This window comes from Scyliorhinus torazame, chromosome 2 (genome assembly GCF_047496885.1).
Source record: "Scyliorhinus torazame isolate Kashiwa2021f chromosome 2, sScyTor2.1, whole genome shotgun sequence".
Lineage (NCBI taxonomy): Eukaryota > Metazoa > Chordata > Chondrichthyes > Carcharhiniformes > Scyliorhinidae > Scyliorhinus > Scyliorhinus torazame.
Genome location: NC_092708.1, coordinates 146,767,496 through 146,789,514, shown reverse-complemented (window position 1 = coordinate 146,789,514; position 22,019 = coordinate 146,767,496). Strand labels below are relative to the sequence as shown.

General features: G+C 45.2%; 1 protein-coding gene across 6 annotated transcripts in view; it reads right to left on the bottom strand.

Annotated features, from left to right (window-relative positions):
- The window catches only part of gulp1b (GULP PTB domain containing engulfment adaptor 1b), a 645,746-nt gene that overhangs the window by 58,516 nt on the left and 565,211 nt on the right, over positions 1-22,019 (bottom strand). For all 6 annotated transcript variants that reach the window (XM_072477928.1, XM_072477980.1, XM_072477970.1 and 3 more), the window contains one exon: positions 10,683-10,775. In XM_072477928.1, coding sequence (XP_072334029.1) covers positions 10,683-10,775 — 93 coding nt within the window. The remainder of the gene's footprint in view (positions 1-10,682; positions 10,776-22,019) is intronic.

Sequence of the window (22,019 nt, the reverse complement as noted above, 5' to 3'; positions counted from 1 at the left end):
GGAAAGTTTTATCCATCCGGATACGGTAAGACGCTGTTTTCTTTCAATTGCCACGATCCGAGCACCCAAAAGATTTTCCTGGCAGCGGGATCCCATTCCGTAGAAATCAACGGGTTCTGCATCGCGAACCTAACAGTGCAAGGGAGGGAGTTTAAGAATTATCGGCTTTATGTCCTTCCCCAACTCTGCGCTCCCACTCTCCTAGGGTTAGATTTCCAATGTAACCTTCAGAGCCTAACGTTCCAATTCGGCGGCCCTATACCCTCACTCACTATCTGCAGCCTCGCGACCCTCAAGGTTGAACCGCCTTCCTTGTTTGCGAACCTCACCCCGGATTGCAAACCTGTCGCCACTAGGAGCAGACGATACAGCGTCCAGGATTGAACGTTTATCCGGTCTGAATTCCAGCGGCTGCTGAAGGAAGGCATAATCCAGGCCAGCAATAGTCCCTGGAGAGCCCAGGTGGTAGTTGTAAAGACCGAGGAGAAGCAGAGGATGGTCGTAGACTATAGTCAAACCATCAATAGGTACACGCAGCTAGATGCGTACCCTCTCCCCCGCATATCTGACATGGTCAATCGGATTGCACAGTACAAGGTCTTTTCCACCGTGGACCTCAAGTCCGCATACTACCATCTCCCCATCCACCCGAGTGACAGCAAGTACACGGCCTTCGAGGCAGACGGGCGGCTCTACCACTTTTTAAGGGTCCCATTTGGCGTGACTAATGGAGTCTCGGTCTTCCAACGGGAGATGGACCAAATGGTTGACCAGCACGGTTTGCGAGCCACGTTCCCATACCTCGACAATGTAACCATCTGCAGCCATGACCAGCAGGACCACGACGCCAACCTCCGCAAATTCCTCCAGACCGCTAACGCCCAGAACCTCACCGAAAATGAGGAAAAATGCGTGTTTAGCACAAACCGTCTAGCCATCCTCGGCTACGTAGTGCGTAATGGAGTGATAGGCCCCGACCCTGAATGCATGTGCCCCCTTATGGGATTTCCCCTCCCCCACTGCTCCAAAGCCCTGAAATGCTGCCTGGGCTTCTTCTCGTATTACGCCCAGTAGGTTCCCCACTACGCAGACAAGGCCCGCCCGTTAATTCAGTCCACGACCTTCCCCCTGTCGACAGAGGCCCGCCAGGCCTTCAGCCGCATCAAAGCGAATATCGCAAAGGCCACGATGCACGCAATCGACGAGTCCCTCCCCCTCTTCCAAGTCTAGAGTGACGCATCCGACGTAGCTCTGGCGGCCACTCTCAACCAAGCGGGCATACCCGTGGCCTTTTTCTCCAGTACCCTCCACGCTTCAGAAATCCGCCACTCCTCAGTGGAAAAGGAAGCCCAAGCCATAGTGGAAGCTGTGCGACATTGGAGGCATTACCTGACCGGCAGGAGATTCACTCTCCTCACTGACCAACGGTCGGTAGCCTTTATGTTCGATAATGCACAGCGGGGCAAAATCAAGAACGACAAGATCCATGCGACCCACCACCCGCCGGGTTCCTTTTTAACAAGGGGTGAATGTGGTGGTATGTATTAGGGGTAGTACGGTACCTGTGATGCCGAGAGGCTATTGGTAGACAGATACTGGGTCCTGATTGGATCTGCCGCCTGCTGGCTCCACCCAGTAAGGCGGAGTATAAGAGCCCGGGTTCTCCCAGCAGCCGCATTCTGTAACTGAGTTGCTGGGGAACAAGTCTTGCTTAATAAAGCCTGCGATTGACTTCATCACTTCTCGTCTCGTGAGTAATTGATTGTGCCACAGGATGCTAGGCAATGTTTCCCACATGACTCCCACATGCTCCATGGCACGCCCACTCATGGGAATCCACTTGGGTTGTGCCAATTCTCTATTAGCAGTCGCTTTCAGCCGCACGGCCAGAGGCCTCGGCAGTTGGTGGGGGCTATGGATTATCAGTGGGGCAGACGGGCAGGGCCTAGGGTTGCCCAGGAATGGGTACATACAATCCAGGGGATGGCACAGTGGTGCCACATGCAGTTGCCTCCCCAGCGCCTTTCCCCATCTCCATTCTCACCCCTACAGTGCGTCTCCCCCCCCTACCCCCCCCCCCCACTAGCTGAGGGTCCCCCAACCCCGCCGAGAACTGGGGCAGCAAGCCCAACGCTCCCGGGTTCTTCGCCTGTGAGCACAGATGACTAATCACCCCCTCAGATCCCGCCGAGGCCACACTTTAGAGATTTCCTGCTGAGGTCATTTTGATCAGCAGCCCCGATCTTTCCACCTCCTTTTCAAGATCACCCACCTCATTCCCAACATTGTTGCGGCCTCTGGGAACATCCCTCACCCCTCCTCAAATTGGCAAGGCCCCCCTCGACCTGACCCCTTGGTGTGGACCATTACTAAATGGCGCCTTGAGGTCTCCCAAGCGCGGTTATCCCAGTTGTATCTTCTGATTGATTATCGGGTCCAGAATGAAAACTGATTGTACAATAGTTCAGGCTCTGCCAACACAGCTTGTCAAGGTCCAGTGCTATTAAAATAGAGATGATGTGGAGATGCCGGCGTTGGACTGGGGTGAGCACAGTACGAAGTCTTACGACACCAGGTTAAAGTCCAACAGGTTTGTTTCGATGTCACTAGCTTTCGGAGCGCTGCTCCTTCCTCAGGTGAATGGCCTCAGCATTCACCTCAGCATTCACCTGAGGAAGGAGCAGCGCTCCGAAAGCTAGTGACATCGAAACAAACCTGTTGGACTTTAACCTGGTGTCGTAAGATTAAAATAGAGAGCAGCTATTATTAGGGCAGCACGGTAGCATAGTGGTTAGCACAGTTGCTTCACAGCTCCAGAGTCCCAGGTTCGATTCCTTGCTAGGTCACTGTCTGTGTGGAGTCTGCCTGTTCTCCCCGTGTCTGCATGGGTTTCCTCCGGGTGCTCCGGTTTCCTCCCACAGTCCAAAGATGTGCGGATTAGGTGGATTGGCCATGCTACATTGCCCTTAGTGTCCATAAAGGATAAGTAGGGGTTACGGGAATCGGGTAGATACGTGGGCTTGAGTGGGGTGCTCTTTGTAAGGGCCGGTGCAGACTCGATGGGCCGTGTGGCCTCCCTCTGCACTGTAAATTCTATGATCGATGATCTATGATTCTGGAGTTCTAGTCATTGTAATGTTAAAATTTCATATCCTGTTCTTCAGTCCTGTTGTACTCTACATCATAGCTCCTCTCAGCCTTGTTGGCTTCTAGTTTCTCATACTGATGTCTGCTCTGATACCCACACTGTGCACTGCGTCATGGCTTGGTAAAGAACATCACTATTTCAACATTAACCTCAGGTTAATGTAACTCCTGAATAGTTTCCAAAAGCAGTTTTGGAAATATGATTTATTATTTTAGAAACACTTTATTTTACGCATTAAATAAGTGAATTTGCTGCAGAGTGAAAACAATTATGCTTTTAATTTTAGGTCGATGCATCATAATTGTGGATTAATTGGTCATATTCTCTATTAAACTTTGTAAATGCTTCATTACTCCTTTGTAAATGCTTCATTACTCCTTTGACAGCACCTTACAAATGTGCAACTTCTACCATTTGAAGGACAAAGGCAGCAGATGCATGGGAACAGCATCACCTTTCCGTTCCCCGAAAGGTCAAACACCATCCTGACTTTGAAGTATCTATGAAGTTTCTTCATTACTGATGGGTCAAAATCCTGGAACTCATTTCCTAACAGCACTGTGAGTGTACCTACAACAAATGGACTGCAGTGGCTCACAAAGATGGATTCCCCTAACCCCGTCCATCGGGCTTTGCCTAAACCTGTCCACAGGGCTTTCCCTAACACCCCCTCCATGGGATTTCCCCCAAACTCTTGTCCCATCCCCCCACCAGGCCTGGTGTGACCTGAGCCCTGACTAGCCGACCCTCCTCCATCACCCTCACCCCCCGCCCCCCAACTCCCCCTCCCTCCGACCGACTGGCCACTCACCTGCCCTCCTCCCGACTGGCCAACCCCCCACCTCCCCTCAAACTGGCTGACGTTCACCACTACCCCGACTTGCCACCACAAATTCTAACCACTTTCCTGACAAACCTGCCTTCTCCCTGGCTTGTAGCTGGCGGGACCTTTAAACTCACCTGATTTACGGCCATTACTCAGATTGTCACTCAGAAGCTCAGGCCCAATAATATTTTTACTTCAGATCAATTGAAAATGAATGCAAACTATTCAGAACAGACTCATACAATCACATGATGCTATTAGGAAGTTACAGTGACGCCTTGTGGCTGTACACAAAATAAAAGATGACATTTTAAAGACTGCACTTCTCGGATGGGCCGTCTATAAATTGTATTCAAAATTCCAATTTTCACGGATGCCTCAAGATCAGATTTTAAAAATGCAAATAGACCAGTGTTCTGTGCAACTAGATATAAATGGTATGATGCTGATTTCAGAAAATCTACTCAAAGGAATTTGGAGACGAGCCGAAGTGACTAAACAAAGTGATTTAAGTTAGGGTCTCTTACCTGAGGTGGGGGTGGCGTAACTAAAGTCCAAATGCAAGTTATTTTTAAATAGAAAACATTGAATATAGTATGTTTGGTCAAGAGAAAACTTTCCTGAAAATTCAACAGATACAACAGGGAGAATTTAGATAGCACTGCACCCTGTCAGGCATAAGCAGGACAACAAAGGAGGCATTATTATAGAAAGGTTGAGTTTGGTGATTCTGCAACTGCAAAGGGCACATTTCCTGCAACCTGCATCAACCATGGCACAGGTCTAATGAAGTCAGAGGGACGGAGTCTCAATCGAACATTTGTCCTTCCATATGCATTGTCCATTTGCATTAACTGCTGTCTGCTGCTCTGCGCCACATAAATACTGCTTAAGTATTTGTTAGAAAGGAGCTATAATAGTAAATTACAACTTAACGAAGTGCCGTTAATAAACCTACTTTGCCCATGAAAGACAAGAATTAATTGTGCACTATAGCACACTGGAAATCACGAGCATTTAATGCACAAATATGTGCCTTAAGGGTCATTTCTGCCTTCAAGCAATCACTCAAGCACTCCCCAATATAGGAAAACTGCTTATTCAAAATTACACTCGAGAGATGCTTTAAAATGAAGTGTTATATTCAACAGCGCTGAAGACAAGGGGCATTGAAATTTGATCAGGCTGCACATAATTCTCAGGCACAAATTGGCACCTAATCCTGGTCACAGTGGTGCATTGATCAGCGTCCTGAGAAACTCTGTTTGCACCGATGGGTGCAGCGCGAGCCGGGTATAAATGTACAACTGGTCCTGGCTCCTGGCTGATCAGTCTCATGATTTACAGTGCTGTAGAAATTGGAGCTTGTGACGTTCGAAGGGACAAGAAGGTAGGATCAAGACCTTGAGAGCACAAACAAGCACAACTATAACCATCTATTTGGCAACAACTATTTTCCGGATTGAAATAATAGTCAAGTTTATCTTGAGTGCAAAAATTTATAATTCCCTGTTCATTGATTGTTTTACAAATAGCAAATGCCATATGCTGGAATGTGTGTTTCACTTTTGAAATGCCCCCACGGTGTGAAAAAATATTTGAACTGTTTCTCCAATTAAGCTTGATCAAGAATTTCTCAGAAATCTGTTATTATAATGTATCTGTGCACAGGCCGACTTAGGGCACTCAAGTCGCAGAAATTTGTGGGATAAGTAAATTCCACTATTACTTAGACACGCCACTGTTTCCTTTGCTGAAACAGTTGAATAAAAGAATTATTACAGCTGTGTCATCAATAAAGTGAACAACGATGTTGAATTTACTGAATAAAAGCCTAAGATTACTGCTCCAAATATTTGATTATTGCAAAATTGCATGTGTGGACTAAGTATACAGGAATTTTAAACAGGAATACACTTAAAAGATGCAACACTGTACTTTAAAACAATTGTTATGCAAATTATAAATCTTCTGGATCATATTGATCAAAGCTCACAATTTTTGCAAATATGATGTTCTTTCTATTTATTTCTTGCATTGTTAAATCCTGTAGTCGGTTAAAAAAAACTTGGGTAATCCTTGAAACATTGTGAAATTGGGGTGACTGTTTTCTGCGTTGGTTCCAAAATATATTTTCTGATGTCAATCAGGGGAAAAGTATTGCAGTCGTCTTAAAATCAGCAGTACCCAGCTTCAGCGCGGTATTGATAGCTTTTACCAATTTTCTGCTCCATGTTACGAAAGGAACGAATACGTTGTGTTGAAATTCCCACCAAAAACAAGTGAATAAATAAATGTTTAACTATCCATTGGCTGCACTGCTCCCACTTTCTCACTATCTGGGTGGTGGCAAATTCAGATTATTTATTCATCTAATTGTAAATCACAAAGCATCAGCCCTTATAAGAGAAATTAATCAAATCAATCCAATCTTTTCTAGCTCCCAAGTGGTAACAAGAATACATCTTCAAAACTAATCATGTCACTTAGTCATTCTGTCCCCCCACCCCACACCCGGGGCGCGATTCTCCGACCCCCCACCGGGTCGGAGAATCGCCGGGGGGCCGGCGTGAATCCCGCACCCTGAGATTCGGCGGGGGTGGGAATCACGCCGCGCCGGTCGGCGGAAATCACGGCGGTCGGCGGGACCACCCCCGGCGATTCTCCGGTCCACGATGGGCCAAAGTCCTGCCGCTGTCAACCCACGCCAGCCGGCGTGGATTGAACCACCTTTCGAAAGGCGGAACAAGGCGGCGCGGGCGGGCTCCGGGGTCCTGGGGGGGCGCAGGGCGATCTGGCCCCGGGGGGTGCCTCCACGGTGGCCTGGTCCGCGATCGGGGCCCACCGATCCGCGGGCGGGCCTGTGCCTTGGGGGCACCCTTTTCCTTCCGCCTTCGCCATGGTCGTCACTATGGCGGAGGCGGAAGAGACCCCCTCCACTGCGCATGCGCGGGGATGCCGTGAGCAGCCGCTGACGCTCCCGCGCATGCGTTGCACGGCAAAGTCATTTCCGCTCCAGCTGGCGGGGCGCCAAAGGCCTTTCCCGCCAGCCGGCGGGGCGGAAATCACTCCTAGCCCCTCAAGGTAAGATGCAGATGGGGCGGCGTGATGCCGGACTAATTCGCGCCGTTTTGGGCGCCGGTCGGCGGACACCGCGCCAATTGCGGAGAACCCCGCCCCTGATTTCTTTGAGCAGACATACCGAGCAAGTTAGCGTGGACAATTCACATACCCTGCAAATCTTTGGGTTGTGGAGGTGAGACCCACACAGAGATGGGGTGAATGTGCAAACTCCACACGGACAGTGACCCGGGGATGGGATCGAATCTGGGTCCTCTGCGCCATGAGGCAGCAGTGGTAACCACTGCACCACTGTGCTGCCCTTACCAGAGTAATTTTTGCCATCACTATTTGAACAATAAGCGGATGATTTGGACAATTTCTATCAATGCAAGTAAAAATCAGGTTGTTTCTATCATGGGTGAGTAATCTTCCCATAGTTTTGCCACCCAAATGCAGAAGGTGAAAATGATCCCCTCTCTTTCCTCAGCCAGCCAGTTCCACATGCACTTAAAAATAACAGGTGAAATCTGAAGGCCATGCCAGAACCGGGGTGCGATGAGGCCGGTAAATCTTGCGAGAGGCCTCTTGCGGGATTTACGCAGGTCGCCACGCCTCGCGAGATCTAACGGGATCTGGATCCTGCCCACCATGGGTGGGGCCCAGATCCAGCTAATCTGCATATTAAAGTACTGCAGTAAGCATCACTTTGTTGTACACTCGCCAGAATCTAACCCCTATGCCTCAGAGACCCCGAGTGGGCGTCGGTTACTACTGGTCTCCTCAAATGGGGACCAGGTGTCCTGGTACTTGACTGGTTTCCCAGGGGAACTGGCCCCAGGGTGCCCTGCCCTTATTAGGTTGGGGGTTAATGACCCCTTATAGCTGAGCTGAGGTGTTAGTAGAAGGGGGGAGGGTCTTGAGATTGATCTCTTCCTACACTGGCGAGTGGAGCTGCTCAGTGCAGGAAATAGGACTAAGTGTGGCCTCGATGGAGCGTTCCCTGCTGAGGCCCCAAAAAGAAACAAGAGTCCCGTTAGATAGCGAGCACCGAGGGACACCCAGCTAAACGCCTTCAAGACAGGACTCTGTTTCACCTCCGTTAAAACGCATCCAACATCGAGATAATATCAACAGTAGCAAGTCAACTATTCAGCAAAATCCCCTGACTCATATAGGAATTCTGTTCAATACATTTTCACTCACTCTCCTTTCAGGTGTGAGCCCTGGTACAGATGTAGCACTCTCGTCTCTGATTCAGCAGGTTGAGGATTCAATCCCCACTCCAGATATATAATCATATAATCTAGTTTGACACTTCAGCGCAGTACTGAGGACATTTGCACCATCAGTTGTGCCATCTTTTGGATATTAAGCTGAGGCCTTGCCTGCCCTCTTGAGGTGGATATAAAAGATCCCATGGTACCTTTTGAAAATGTACAGGGTGTCTGACAACATTTATTCCTCAATTTGACCAGAACACATGTATCGGTTCATCAAATGCACAGTTACCTGTGGGGCTTTGCTGTGTGTAAATTGACTGCTGAGTTACATATATACCAACAATGGTTACACTTTATTTAATTCGCTATAAGGCACTTTGCAACCTGCTGAAATTGTGAAAGGCATTATGCAAATCCAAGCTCTTTTTTGCTATTCCCTCTCAGAAATTTCAGGTTGAACTTCGCTTTATCCCCCTCACAATACTTTTTGTGCCTCTTCCCTTTATTACAGATATTTTCAAAATTGCCTTTGATCTGGCCGGAGAGTTTCCTGACTATCTCTGATGCAAGTTCATCAGGAACTAAACATATAATACAATGTACATATCTCAGAAAAAAAATCACAGCCAAATCACATTACTTTCAACAGAAGGTAGAGCTTCCACTACTAATTCCAGGCATGTTGCATATTTTGCATTTGCTGCAGCTGAAAACAATTATTAACTGGAATTTATTAAACTGACGACAAACTTAAAATGCTTTGACCAACAACCTTAAAAGTGACTTCAATGCTAATGGATAATGGTTATAACTTTTTGATCAACAGAAACGATTGCCAATTTTAAAAGTGGATGTTTTAGTGGTGGATACTTAACAATCAACACACTCACAATTTTTTGAGATTGAGGTTTGTATTTCATATTTCCAGCATTTGCAATATTTTGCTTTCGTATGATGAATTCTTGCATTCTCATTGAAAATAGAGAATGCCAATGCAAACTCATCAGGATGTAATTTCACTCTCCAGCCGCTGGAGGCTTGCAGTGCCATTATAATTGTGGAAATGAGAATTTATAAAGGACAACATTGAAAACAAGTGGACACCCATGAGAATACTGTATGCATGTGTGTGTAAATAAATGAGTTGGACTCAAGAACTGAGGATACAATATCAGATGACACAAAATGGTGGCCAAGAATATAACTGTTAAGAGGATGGTAAACAACAGGAGGGTAAAAAGGTCATACAGTAAGCAAATAGATGGTGCAAATGAAACTGAAGTGCAGGGAGATCCAAGTAGACATATTTTGGGAGAAAAATGAGAGGAAATAAATATAAGAGGAAATGGTCAAACTTTAAGTGGAGCAGAAGGCAGAGATACTTGAGGGTTCAGATACAGAGTTCAAAAAGGAACCCAAGGTAGCCTAATAAGTGCTATGTTTTCTTAATTTCAATCTGCAGAGATACACCAGCATGGAAAGATTCCTTCGATACATACATTACTCGAAAGATGCAATTCGATTTAAGTCTAAATATTCATTTAGTATTTTGATTAGCACACCCATCCAAATGAAAAGCTCTAAGCACCCAAGATGATGCACCAACATGCTCTCAAATCCATGCCATCAAATTGAGAAAATAAAAACAAAGGAAATGCAAAGGCTATTGGCTTCATTGAAGTCTTTGCAAACTACTTTCCAAGACATGGGCAATACTAGCTGTGTAGAGGTCTATATGGCATCACACAAGAGGTGGTGAAAATAGCAGAGGACAATCTGTTGAATGGTACAAATCAGTTCAGAGCAAACATTTTTTTAAAAATAACAAAACATGCTCAAAAGCAGGATTGAAATTTTAAAGCGTTTTCATGAAATATCTTGTCTCACACAAGGTATTAGGTTTATCGAATCATTACTCTTGAGCTAACACTTGTAATTGGCTCTGAAATTGACTCATCACTTTAAAAGGAGTTCGCATTATTTAAAAAGATGGTGAAAACATTCAAATGAACTGCCAGATCAGGTCAAATATTTTACAAAAGACCTGCAACCAGTAAACCAATATTTTAGGCCCTGTAGTGTAAGGTTAACTATGAACAAGACATTTTTTTTAAAGCTCTTCCTTGATAAACTGCATCAAAATAGCACCACAGCAAAATGGTAAATATAAACCAATTCATTATTTTAGTAACCTACAGTTCAACAATAACTGTAGGAACAGAGTGTTGCATCGTTAAAAAAAAACATTGATTACAGGTTTTGCAAAAGATTCTGAAAGGGCCAAAAGGTTTGTGTAAGTCCACTGCAAGAAAGCATTCTCTATTAGAATGAACATCTTTATGTTGCAAGACTTTTTATACTATCATTTATTAAATACTTCAATGAAAAAGAAAAGGGATAAGTAACCACATTTCTTTGTACTTACTGGTGATGATGAACCTTGAGTTACCTTGACATTAATTTCCATCTCCTGAACTTTCTTTTTCAATTCAATATTCTCGGTTTCCAATTCCTGAATCTGCAAAATAACTTTATTCTTGAAACTGTACAACCATGGTCTCAAAAATGTTACAATGTACACATGCCCGTGTGTACAAAACAGACTGTAGAACTATAACTGTCTGAACTTGCATTGGAGGAGACTCAATATACTTGAAGGACTGGGATACGCCATGATAATCAATAATAATGAAAAGACCAGTGTTTTCTATTTCAAATAAGTCAATAACACTACTGTAACCAATACCAGAAATAATACACTACTGTCAGAAGATATGGACTTGGCGAACTGTGGCAAGACCGCGGAGACCAAACCAAGTTGAAGCCATATATTACCTGAAGGTTTGAGCCATCCGTACAGGCTGGTTGTCTCCTCCATTGTTAAGGGAGCGTGTCCTAAACCAAATTCATGAAGGATATTGTGGGATAGTAAGAATGCTGAAAATAGCCAGTGGCTATTTTTGATAATTAGGGCTCAATAGTGAAATCGAGAAGGTGGGCACGTGTATGGCTTGTGTAAAGTTGTGAAACCTGCCGCCACTATTGCCATGGATCGCCCATGAGAATGGCCAGAAGGGTAAAGAGTTCATATAGATTATGTAGACCATTCGAAGGAGCAACATTTTCATTTTGGTTGGTGTGCACTCGAATGGCCTGAAGTCGGCATTATGAAGACTATGTCCTCGGAGAGAACAAAAGAAAGACTGGATGAGATTTTTGCAAGATTTGATTACATTGAACCACTTTTTAGCGACAATGGGCCACAGTTTATTTTGCAAAAACTGACCAATTATCTAAAGGGGAATGGAATCCAACACATCCGATCCACTCCTTAACATCCTGCCTCAAATGGGCTGGCTGAAAGTTTTATTCAAATAATGAAGCATTCATTGAAGGAAATAATGAGCAAAGATCAATGTCTAAATGACTAAGTGAATTCCTGATGACATGCCGGATTCGACAACCCAAGTTCTCCAACATTATTCATGGCAAAATAAAATGTCAGTTATGCACAGCTTTTGATCTACTGAAGCTGCCTAAGACGAGTTAAATTGTTGAGAGGAAACAGCAAAGTCAGGTTTTGCAACGTGAGAACAGGGCTAAATGCTGTTTTCAGAAAGATCAGGAAGTATTGGCAAGGAATTATACCACCAGTGAGAAGTGGATACCTGCCATTGTTTAGCACAGACCAGTCTCCTACACTGATCAACTTTCAGCAACTGGAAGTACTTTACCAGAGACCCGAGAGTCAGCGACAAATTGTGCCAAGTGAAGGCCTAGACGTTCCTGAGAACCTGACACTACCAAAACAACTGCGCAAGAAAGTAGCCCAGTTGAGGACACTTCAACACTGAATCAATCTGCAAACATGACATTGACTCCAGCTGAGATAACTACGAACGACATCTAAACTAAACCAAAAACACCAGAGGTTGCAGTCAACATGAAAATACAGATGCCTGAGGTTCGCCAACAACCACTTAGAAATCAACATCCTCCAAAATGTCTAATTTATTGACTGTTGCATTTATAAATTGTTCATATTGTAAATTTTGACTGTGAACATTATGCTGTGTTTCATTGCAGGAGCCTCTAATGCAAATAGGGAGGAAAGTTGGAACTAGGGGCGAAATTCTCCGGAAACGGCGCGATGTCCGCCGACTGGCCCCCAAAACGGCGCAAATCAGACGGGCATCGCGCCGCCCCAAAGGTGCGGAATGCTCTGCATCTTTGGGGGCCGAGCCCCAACCTTGAGGGGCGAGGTCGGCGCCGGACGAATTTCCGCCCTGCCAGCTGGCGGAAAAGGCCTTTGGTGCCCCGCCAGCTGGCGCGGAAATGGCATCTCCGGGCAGCGCATGCGCGGGAGCGTCAGCGGCCGCTGACAGCTTCCCACGCATGCGCAGTGGAGGGAGTCTCTTCTGCCTCCGCCATGGTGGAGACCGTGGAAGAGGCGGAAGGGAAAGAGTGCCCCCACGGCACAGGGCCGCTCGCGGATCGGTGGGCCCCGAACGCGGGCCAGGCCACCATGGGGGCACCCCCCGTGGCCAGATCGCCCCGCGCCCCCCCCCCCCCCCCCCCCCCAGGACCCCGGAGCCCGCCCGCGCCGCCTTGTCCCGCAGGTAAGGTAGGTGGTTTAATTTACGCCGGCAGGACAGGCATTTTAGTGGCGGGACTTCGGCCCATACGGGCCAGAGAATCGCGCGGGGGGCCCGCCAACCGGCGCGGCGCGATTCCCGCCCCTGCCGAATCTCCGGTGCCGGAGACTTCGGCAACCGGCGTGGGCGGGATTTACGCCAGCCCCCGTCGATTCTCCGACCCGGCGGGGGGGTCGGAGAATCTCGCCCCAGGTCACTTTAAGAGTCCGATCATTTGATGTATTGATGACTTCATCGGCAGTTTGGGTGGGCTAACAGTCAGCCTATTCTAACAGCCTATTAAATAAATATCTTTACAATAAAGCTTTTGTTTGTTTGTGCCATTGTAGTTTTCAAGCCTATCCTTTGAAAAAATAGCACAGGTTCAAATCAGGGATGCTCAAGAGGCCCGAATTAAAAGAGCTTCTGGGTTGTGGGGATGGAGGCGATTAAACAGATAGGGAGACGTGAGACCATGGCGGGATTTGAAAACAAGTATGGGAATTTTAAAATCAAGATGTTGCTTAATCAGGAGCTGGTGAAGGTCAGTGAAGACAGGGGTGGTTAGGGAAAGGGAATTTGTACGAGGTGTGAATTACCTCAAGTTTATGGAAGGTAGAATGTGGGAGACGAGCCAGAAATGCATTGAAAATGGTCAAGTCTAGAGGTAACCAAGGTAACTAAGACATGAAGAATTGGGTTTCAGCAGTTGATGAGCTGAGGCAGGGGCAATGTTAGGCAATATTACAGATAGGTAGTCTTTGTGATGGCAATAATATGAGGTCAGAAACCAGGCAAAGCAAGTTTGGTTCAAAGAAAGAGTGTAGGAGGTGTAACAGCACCAGGCATAATTAAAAATGAGGTGCCAACCTGCTGAAGCTACATCACAAGACTAGATGTGCACTGAAGAGTAGAAGAAGCATGCGACAGAAAGGGTAAACAGTTCCACAACCAATTGGTCAAATCAAATTCTGCAGCCCTGCCATTTTCAGTCATGATCGAACTAACGGCGGTAGGTTGTTCCACAATAATTTCCATCCTCCATGATTTCAGAACCCAGCAAGTGCAAAACACAAGGCTCAAGTGTTTGCATCTGTCTTCAACTAGCAGTGTCAAGCATATGATCCATTTGCCGGCTGTCCCCAGGACCACAGACGTCAGTCTTCAACTAAGCGAATTCACTTCACGTGATATCAAATAATAGCAAAGCACACTAGATATTGCAAATGTTACTCAGCCATAAAATATTGTGGCTGTGTGTGAAGAACTTGTGCTCCAGAACCAGCCAGGTATCTATAGCTAAGCTATTTCAGTGACAGCACTGTCATCTACTTGACAAAATGGAGAATTGCTCCATTATGTCCTGTCCTCGAAAAGCAGAACTATTCCAATCTAGCCAATTACATTTCCATCAGCCGAATCTCAAAAACCAGCAAACTGGTGGAAGATGTCATTGACAGTACTGACAAGTAGCATTTACACAAAAATATCTTGCTCACTGATGATCAGGATCACTTGGCTCCTGATGTCATTACAGACTCAATCTAAACAAGAGCTCCAGATATGAGGCGAGAATAACTGTAATTGATGTCAAAACATCACTTGACTGAGTGTGGCATCAAGGAGTCTGGGAGTGGGGATAAAGGGGTCTTTTTCAGGGTGGCAGCCGGTGACTAGTGGTGTACCTCAGGGGTTGGTGCTGGGACCACAGCTTTTCACAATATACATTAATGATCTGGAGGAAGGAACTGAAGGCACGGTTGCTAAGTTTGCAGATGATACAAAGATCTGTAGAGGGGCAGGTCGTATTGAGGAAGCAGGCAGGCTGCAGAAGGACTTGGACAGGCTAGAAAAATGGGCAAAGAAGTGGCAGATGGAATACAATGTGGAAAAGTGTGAGGTTATGCACTTTGAAAGGAGAAATGGAGGCATAGCCTATTTTCTAAATGGAAAGATGCTTAGGAAATCAGGAGCACAAAGGGATTTGGGAGTACTTGTTCATGATCCTCTTAAGGTTAACGTGCAGGTTCAGTTGGCAGTTAGGAAGGCAAATGCAATGTTAGCATTCATGTTGAGAGGGCTAGAATACAGGACCAAGGATGTACTTCTGAGGCTATATAAAGCTCTGGTTAGATCCCATTTGGAGTATTGTGCGCAGTTTGGGACCCCGTATCTAAGGAAGGATATGCTGGCCTTGGAAAGGGTCCAGAGGAGGTTCACAAGAATGATCCCTGGAATGAAGAGCTTGTCGTATGAGGAACGGTTGAGGACTCTGGGTCTGTACTCATTGGAGTTTAGAAGGATGAGGGGGGGATCTTACTGAAACTTACAGGATGCTGCGTGGCCTGGATAGAGTGGACGTGGAGAGAATGTTTCCACTTGCAGGAAAAACTAGAAGCAGAGGACATAATCTTAGACTAAAGGGACGATCTTTTAAAACAGAGATGAGGACAAATTTCTTCAGCTAGAGGGTGGTGAATCTGTGGAACTCTTTGCCGCAGAAGGCTGTGGAGGCCAAATCACTGAGTGTCTTTAAAACAGAGATAGATGGGTTTTTGATCAATAAGGGGATCAGGGGATATGGGGAGAAGGCAGGAGAATGGGAATGAGAAAAATATCAGCCTTAATTGAAAGGCAGAGCAGGCTCGATGGGCCGGGTGGCCTAATTCTGCTCCTATGTCTTATGGTCTTATAGTTACCGGGCAAAACACTGCCTTTTGGCCAATTCGTTGGCCACCAGCCAACCAATCGAACCGAGCCCCACTGATCTCTCGGGTATCAAAAAGTCTGAGTTCTGCTGTGCAAAGCTAGCACTGTGTTCACTTTTGTGACTTTTGAATTCCTCACTCGCCTACTTAACTTAAAGATATATGTCCATTAAGCATCCATAGATCAAAATAATTCAGTAAAAATAAGGAATGGCGAAAAAAGGGAATGAACAGGAAGGACCCTTATATATCTCCCTCGCTGAAGGCATGAAAGATCAGGGCACGGATCCCATTGAGGTATGCAAGACATAAATCTCAAATATATGTCCATTCATCCATCCCCATTATATAATGTGATGTGTACAATTTTAACATTGAATAAACGCCAATGGAATAATTTTGCGTTCTGGGTTTTAAACTTTTCCATCGCAAGTGGATTATGGTTTAAACTAAGCTTTATTTATTGTCATGCTGGACATATACTTCAAAATACTGAAAGGCTACGAGCAACATTAAGGCTTCCTTTTCAACGGTACAATACTTTCTTTGGCACGGAATTGTTTTTTTGAAAAATATCCCACTGACCTCTCTATTCCTGCATCAGTGTCTTGTAGTGTCACTGCCCCTACCCCCCAGGTCACTGCCATCTGTAGTCATTTTAAGTGGTCTGGAAAAGGTCCGGGGAGTACAGCACCAGTTCGCCCACTCAATCTGTCAAACTCTACTTGGCATTCTGTGGACCGCAGCATTTTTGCTCGTTTCCGCAACATATCCAACATGCATTGTAATTCAGTCTTTAACTGAGCCAGTCTCCATGGCTTTAGTTGAAATGTATATTTGATTCCAAGATTCCTGCGCCCACATCATGATTGGTGTAGCCATCTGGGATGGCCACTTCCCGATTTCAAAATGGACACTTTGCAAAGATTGGACAATACTGAGAAAACAAGCAGGTTCAGGGTTTGTCTGCATATTGGAGCCGCAGCTCCCAGACAAGACCAAAACTGTAGACCCATTAGCATACTAATGGCCCATCTCCGGAAACAAAAGAGGAACATTTGAGTAACTGATACTAAGGCAGACACTCCGGCGCCAGAGGAGACCCGAACAAAGCAGGCCAACGGCCACCTAGGGCACACCCAGCCATCAGGGCACCCACCCCATTATTGGATGAAATCGACCGGAACGATCAAGAAACGGGCCAATTGATTGGGGCCAAGTTCAAGGCCCGCCCAAAAGAGCGCGAAGCCCCTTTGGGTATAAGAAGGAGCCCCCAAGAGAGAATCGTTCTCTTGGATCCGGCTCTCACCGAGGAGAGACCTGTCCAACAGCTGCACCAGAAACGAGTAAGTCCAAGGTCAACGCACGCTATCAGACAGACGACCTTAGCTGTTGTCCCGTACCAGTTCCACCCCAGCAGCCTCAGAACCGAACAACGGCCATTGCTCCTCTGACTGAATGGGCGCCCGAAGCTAAGTGTAGGCTTTAGCAGTAGTGATAGTTTAGTCTGTAGTATTTGTGCAGGAGTATATTTAACTGTGTGTGTAAATAAATAAGCATTTGTCTTTGAACTAACTAACTCTTGTATCGAGTCTTTGATCAGTATTCGGTTTGAACCTTGTGGCGGTATTGAAAGATACCTGGGAACTCTAGAGCAAACGTAATTAGAATTAAGGAAGGAGATCATATTGACCGCCATATTCAGAGCCAACAAAAGAAATATACATTTAGCAACATTTACTGGCGACCTCTGACGGGACTCGACCTAGAATTGGAATCCAATTGGAAACAGAAAAACCACAAGTGTGAGAACGATACTGGTCAAACCTCTGAGATTCGGAAGTGTGTTAATGCATGCGTACTAACAGGGATATAAGGTAAACCTGAGAGATTTTGTTGCGTAAAACTGTCGGGAGTTTTGTAGGCCGGAAATTAGCGTAAGCCGTACCCGTGTTTACATCACCACTTTATCACCCACTGTGCCAAATTCAGTAGAGAACCCAGAGATAGAGAGAAAATGGCAATGAAGGCAATGGAACGCCTTATGAACCCCCAAGAATTCGAGGTCGCAGCGACCAGTAGAGTAGGACAGTGTCCCGTATGGGAAGAAGAGATCAGAAAATATCTCAAAGGGAAAGGATGGCCCCTTTGGAGTGAATCCTTTGTCAATGACGAAACAGGTCCCAGAAGTGAAAGTTTAGTCTGTAGTATTTGTGCATGAGTATATTTAATTGTGTGTGTAAATAAATAAGCATTTGACTTTGAACTAACTAACTGGTGTATCAAGTCTTTGATCAGTATTCGGTTTGAACCTTGTGGCGGTATCGAAAGATACCTGGCGACTCTAGAGCAAATGTAATTAGAATTAACGAAGGCGACCATATTGTCCGCCATATTCAGAGCCAACGAAAGAAATACACATTTAACAACATTGGTTACGGTGTTGACCCTGGTGAGTCTCTACAAATTTGACTATACTTTTCAGTATCTTCATCAGATATTCTCTCTGTTCGTCTGCTGCTCTATAGGTTTGCATCTTTGGTTTTAGAATTCCATCGAATATTTTTCAAACAGTGCCTTGTTTTCACTCTCTTGATCAAAATGAAAGACATCATGCTTCCCATTGTCAGGTTTCTGACTGTCCAAATTTGTCTCTTTCTGTCTCTCATGTAATGCAGCCAGTCTTTTCTGATTGTCCAATAAATGTTTATCCAAATTTCGAGGACCTCCTGCAGCGAAACTACAAGCAGCAATGTCAATGCTGAGGGAAATATCTGGTTTACTTTTAATCAATAAACACTTTTCAACCCTCCAGCTTTACATTCTTTCTTTTCCTTTCTATGGTTACTTTCAGTAACACGTAATGCTGAGGGTTCAATCTTCTAGAGCTGGTTGGCGTCATATGCACCATTCTTTGTTTTACAGTTTTTACTCTTATCAGAGTCTTCGTAATCACAGCATTTATCTCCATTTAGTAACACAAACTTATACAATTTGTGCTTTCCAATATCAACTTTTGTTATTTACTTTCAAATATACCAAGGTGAAACCTGTAGCTAGGAGTGTCCATGGTGGATGTGTTGAATTGAAGAGACATTGTTCCTTTAAGTGGTGGTGGCCAGAAACTACTTTTCACATCATTATCAGAATCAGAGGATAGGACGTTGTTGGTTCCATGAACTTCCCCTGGCTCTCTAAAAATCATCCCACTCAGGCAGGATCCAATCACCACCCATTACAGGGCAGAATACAGCCTTTTAGGCCAATTCACTGGCCATCAGCCAACCAATGGAACAGAGTCCCGCCAATCTCTCAGGTGTTGAAAAGTTTGAGCTGGTAAAGCCAGCACAGTGATCTCTTTTGTAACTTTTGAAATCCTCACTCCCTTGCTCGACTTAACGGTATATATGTCCATTCAGCATTCATGGATTAAAATGATAACAACAGAAATAAAGAAAGGGGAGAAAGGGAATCAACAGGAAGCGCCCGTTGATTCGTAACAAAACCTCCAAGTTCTCCTCCAAGTCACACACTGTTATGACAGAGATTGCTTTTCTTTCATTGTCCCTGGGTCAAAATCCTGGAACACCTTCCCAAACAGCACTGTCAAAGTATCTTCACCACATAGGCTGCAGCATTTCAAGAGGGAAATTCACCACCACCTTCCCAAGAGCAAATAAGAATGGACAATAAACGTCCTTGTCAGCAACAGTTACACACTGTGAATAAATAAAATTAAAAAGTCTGCAAATGCTCGACATGTTAGTTTGCAGCAGCAGACCTGGCGGTCCGTCCTTAAGTTGGGAGATGCAACTTACAGCTCATCCCTCTCAGGCAAGTAACTGTTAATGACTCCATCCATTTAAATTTTCTGAGGTCCTACACAGGAAACAGTCATTTGTCTATTGGACACTCACATAATACTCAAAGGCTGCGATTAACAAATGCTTCAATCCTCAAAAGGGTGTGATGATTATGGAGTAGACTTTGTAGGAATTGGAGAGACTCCATTTTTCTGTTTTCATTCATATTAAACTTGTGAATAAATAAGGTGTGTTTGGCTGTTGGGTGTGGTGACTGTCTCTTTTAAGGGCAGCACAGCCGAGTTAGAGTCACATGGACTGCATGACCAATCGGCAAAGTGTGGAATCACCCCATAGTGAGAGATTGGATTGGATTTGTTTATTGTCACGTACACCGAGGTACAGTGAAAAGTATTGTTCTGCATGCAGCTCAGACAGATCATTCCATACATGAAAAAAAATACATATCAGGGCAAACATAAAATACACAATGTAAATACATAGACACGGGCATCAGGTGAAGCATATAGGAGTGTAGTACTACTCGGTAGATTAGATGTGTGAAGGGATCAGGTCAGTCCATAAGAGGGTCATTTAGGAGTCTGAAGTCATGTGAGGGTACCTTTAAGAAATGGGTGTTTTTTATAGAATAACTGTAGTGGGTGTACCTTTAAGAAATGGGTGTTTATTGCTGCAGTGATGTCAGAGTGTGGGTGGAGCTGGAATGGCTGTCAGCTTTTACTTTCGCTCTGGGCTCGCAGCTACAGGGTGTGTTTAGTTTCGTTTTAGTTTTGGAGAAGCTGCAGTCACAGCAAGATGTGTATGAATCTCTGCAAGCTTATGAATGCTCATTTGGTGATTTCAACGTGGTAACCGTTCTCAGTAGTGAAGTTAAACCTGATGTCTTTCTGTACAAAGGGTTCTTTTTGTCTTATGGATGTTGCAAGGAAAGATTAAGAGTTACTTAGAGAGTACTGTATTCTTTGGGGGATTTATTGGTGTTGATAGTTGTTAAGATGTTTACTGTGGGTTTATAAAGTGTTAACTGGTTTCATAAATAAACATTGTTTTAATTTAAAAGTACTGTAAGGTTCTGTTGCCTCACACCTGCAGAGTAGGCCCGTGTGTTCCCCATAACCACAATCTATTAAAAGTTGTGGGTCAGGTGAACTCCATGATACACTTTGGGGTTCTCTAAACCCTGGCCCATAACACTGATAACAACAGGGAAGAAGCTGTTTTTAAACTTGTTAGTGCATGTTCTCAGACTTTTGAATCTCCTACCCGATGGAAGAAGTTGGAAGAGTGAAAAAGCCGGGTGGGATGGATCTTTGATTATGCTGCCCACTTTCCCAAGGCAGCGGGAGGTGTACACAGAGTCAATGGATGGGATGCGAGTTTGTGTGATGGGCTGGGCGGTGTTCATGACTCTCTGTAGTTTCTTACAGTCTTGGGCCAAGCAGTTGCCATACTAGGCTGTGATGTAGCCAGACAGGATATGCCGAATTTCCTTAGTTTCCTGAGGAAGTATTGGCGCTGTTGTGCTTTCTTGGTGGTAGCGTTGACGTGGGTGGACCAGGACAGATTGTTGGTGATGTGAATATCCAGGAATTTGAAGCTGTCAACAATCTCCACCTCGGCCCCGTTGATGCAGACAGGGTTGTACACGATACTTTGCTCCCTGAAGTCAATGATCTGCTCTTTAGTTTTGCCGACATTGAGGGAGATATTGTTGTCGGTACACCACTCCACTAGGTTCTTTATCTCCCTCCTGTATTCTGACTCATCGTTGTTTGAGATCCGACCCACTTTGGTCGTGTCATCAGTAAACGTATAGATGGAGTTGGAACCTAATTTTGCCACGCAGTCGTGTGTGCATAGGGAGTATAGTAGGGGGCTAAGTACACAGCGTTGCGGGGCCCCGGTACTGAGGACTATCGTGGAGGAGGTGCTGTTGTTTATCCTTACTGGTTGTGGTCTATGGTCAGATAGTTGAGGGTCCAGTTGCAGAGTGAGGAGCCAAGTCCTAGGTTTTGGAGCTTTGATATGAGCTTGGCTGGATATGAGAGGCTCTGAAGCAGAGACATTTTAGGAGTTAGCTACAGGGTGGTGCACAATTCTTATTTATAAATACCTTTTGTGTTTACTAATGAAGTCTGTGAAAGTGCATCTCTGTACCTGGCAATGATGGTAAATTATCCTGACACTGTCTCTTCTTAGAATCCAAGTGTGCCCGACTACTGATCAGTTAGTAAGCTTCTGGATTTAATGAAGGCTCAATTGCAACCTCAACCATCAGTCATATTCCAGATATTCTAATCTAATTTGAAGGTGAAAGCCTCAGGCGAATCGATTGTAACTTACATTGCTAAACTGAAGCAATTATCAGGATCACTGTGATTTTGGAGCCACTCTAAATAAGATGTTACAGGATATGTTGGTCTGAGGCATGAAGAACGACATTATTCAATGTAGATTGCTTGCAGGAGTTGACATGAATTTTAAATGGGCAATAGAGATAGTGCGACCATGGAAAGTGCTGAAAAACTATACAAGGGATGTAGAGCACACAGAATGGCCCCATTCACCAGTTAGGGACGGAAACTGCAGCCAGCTG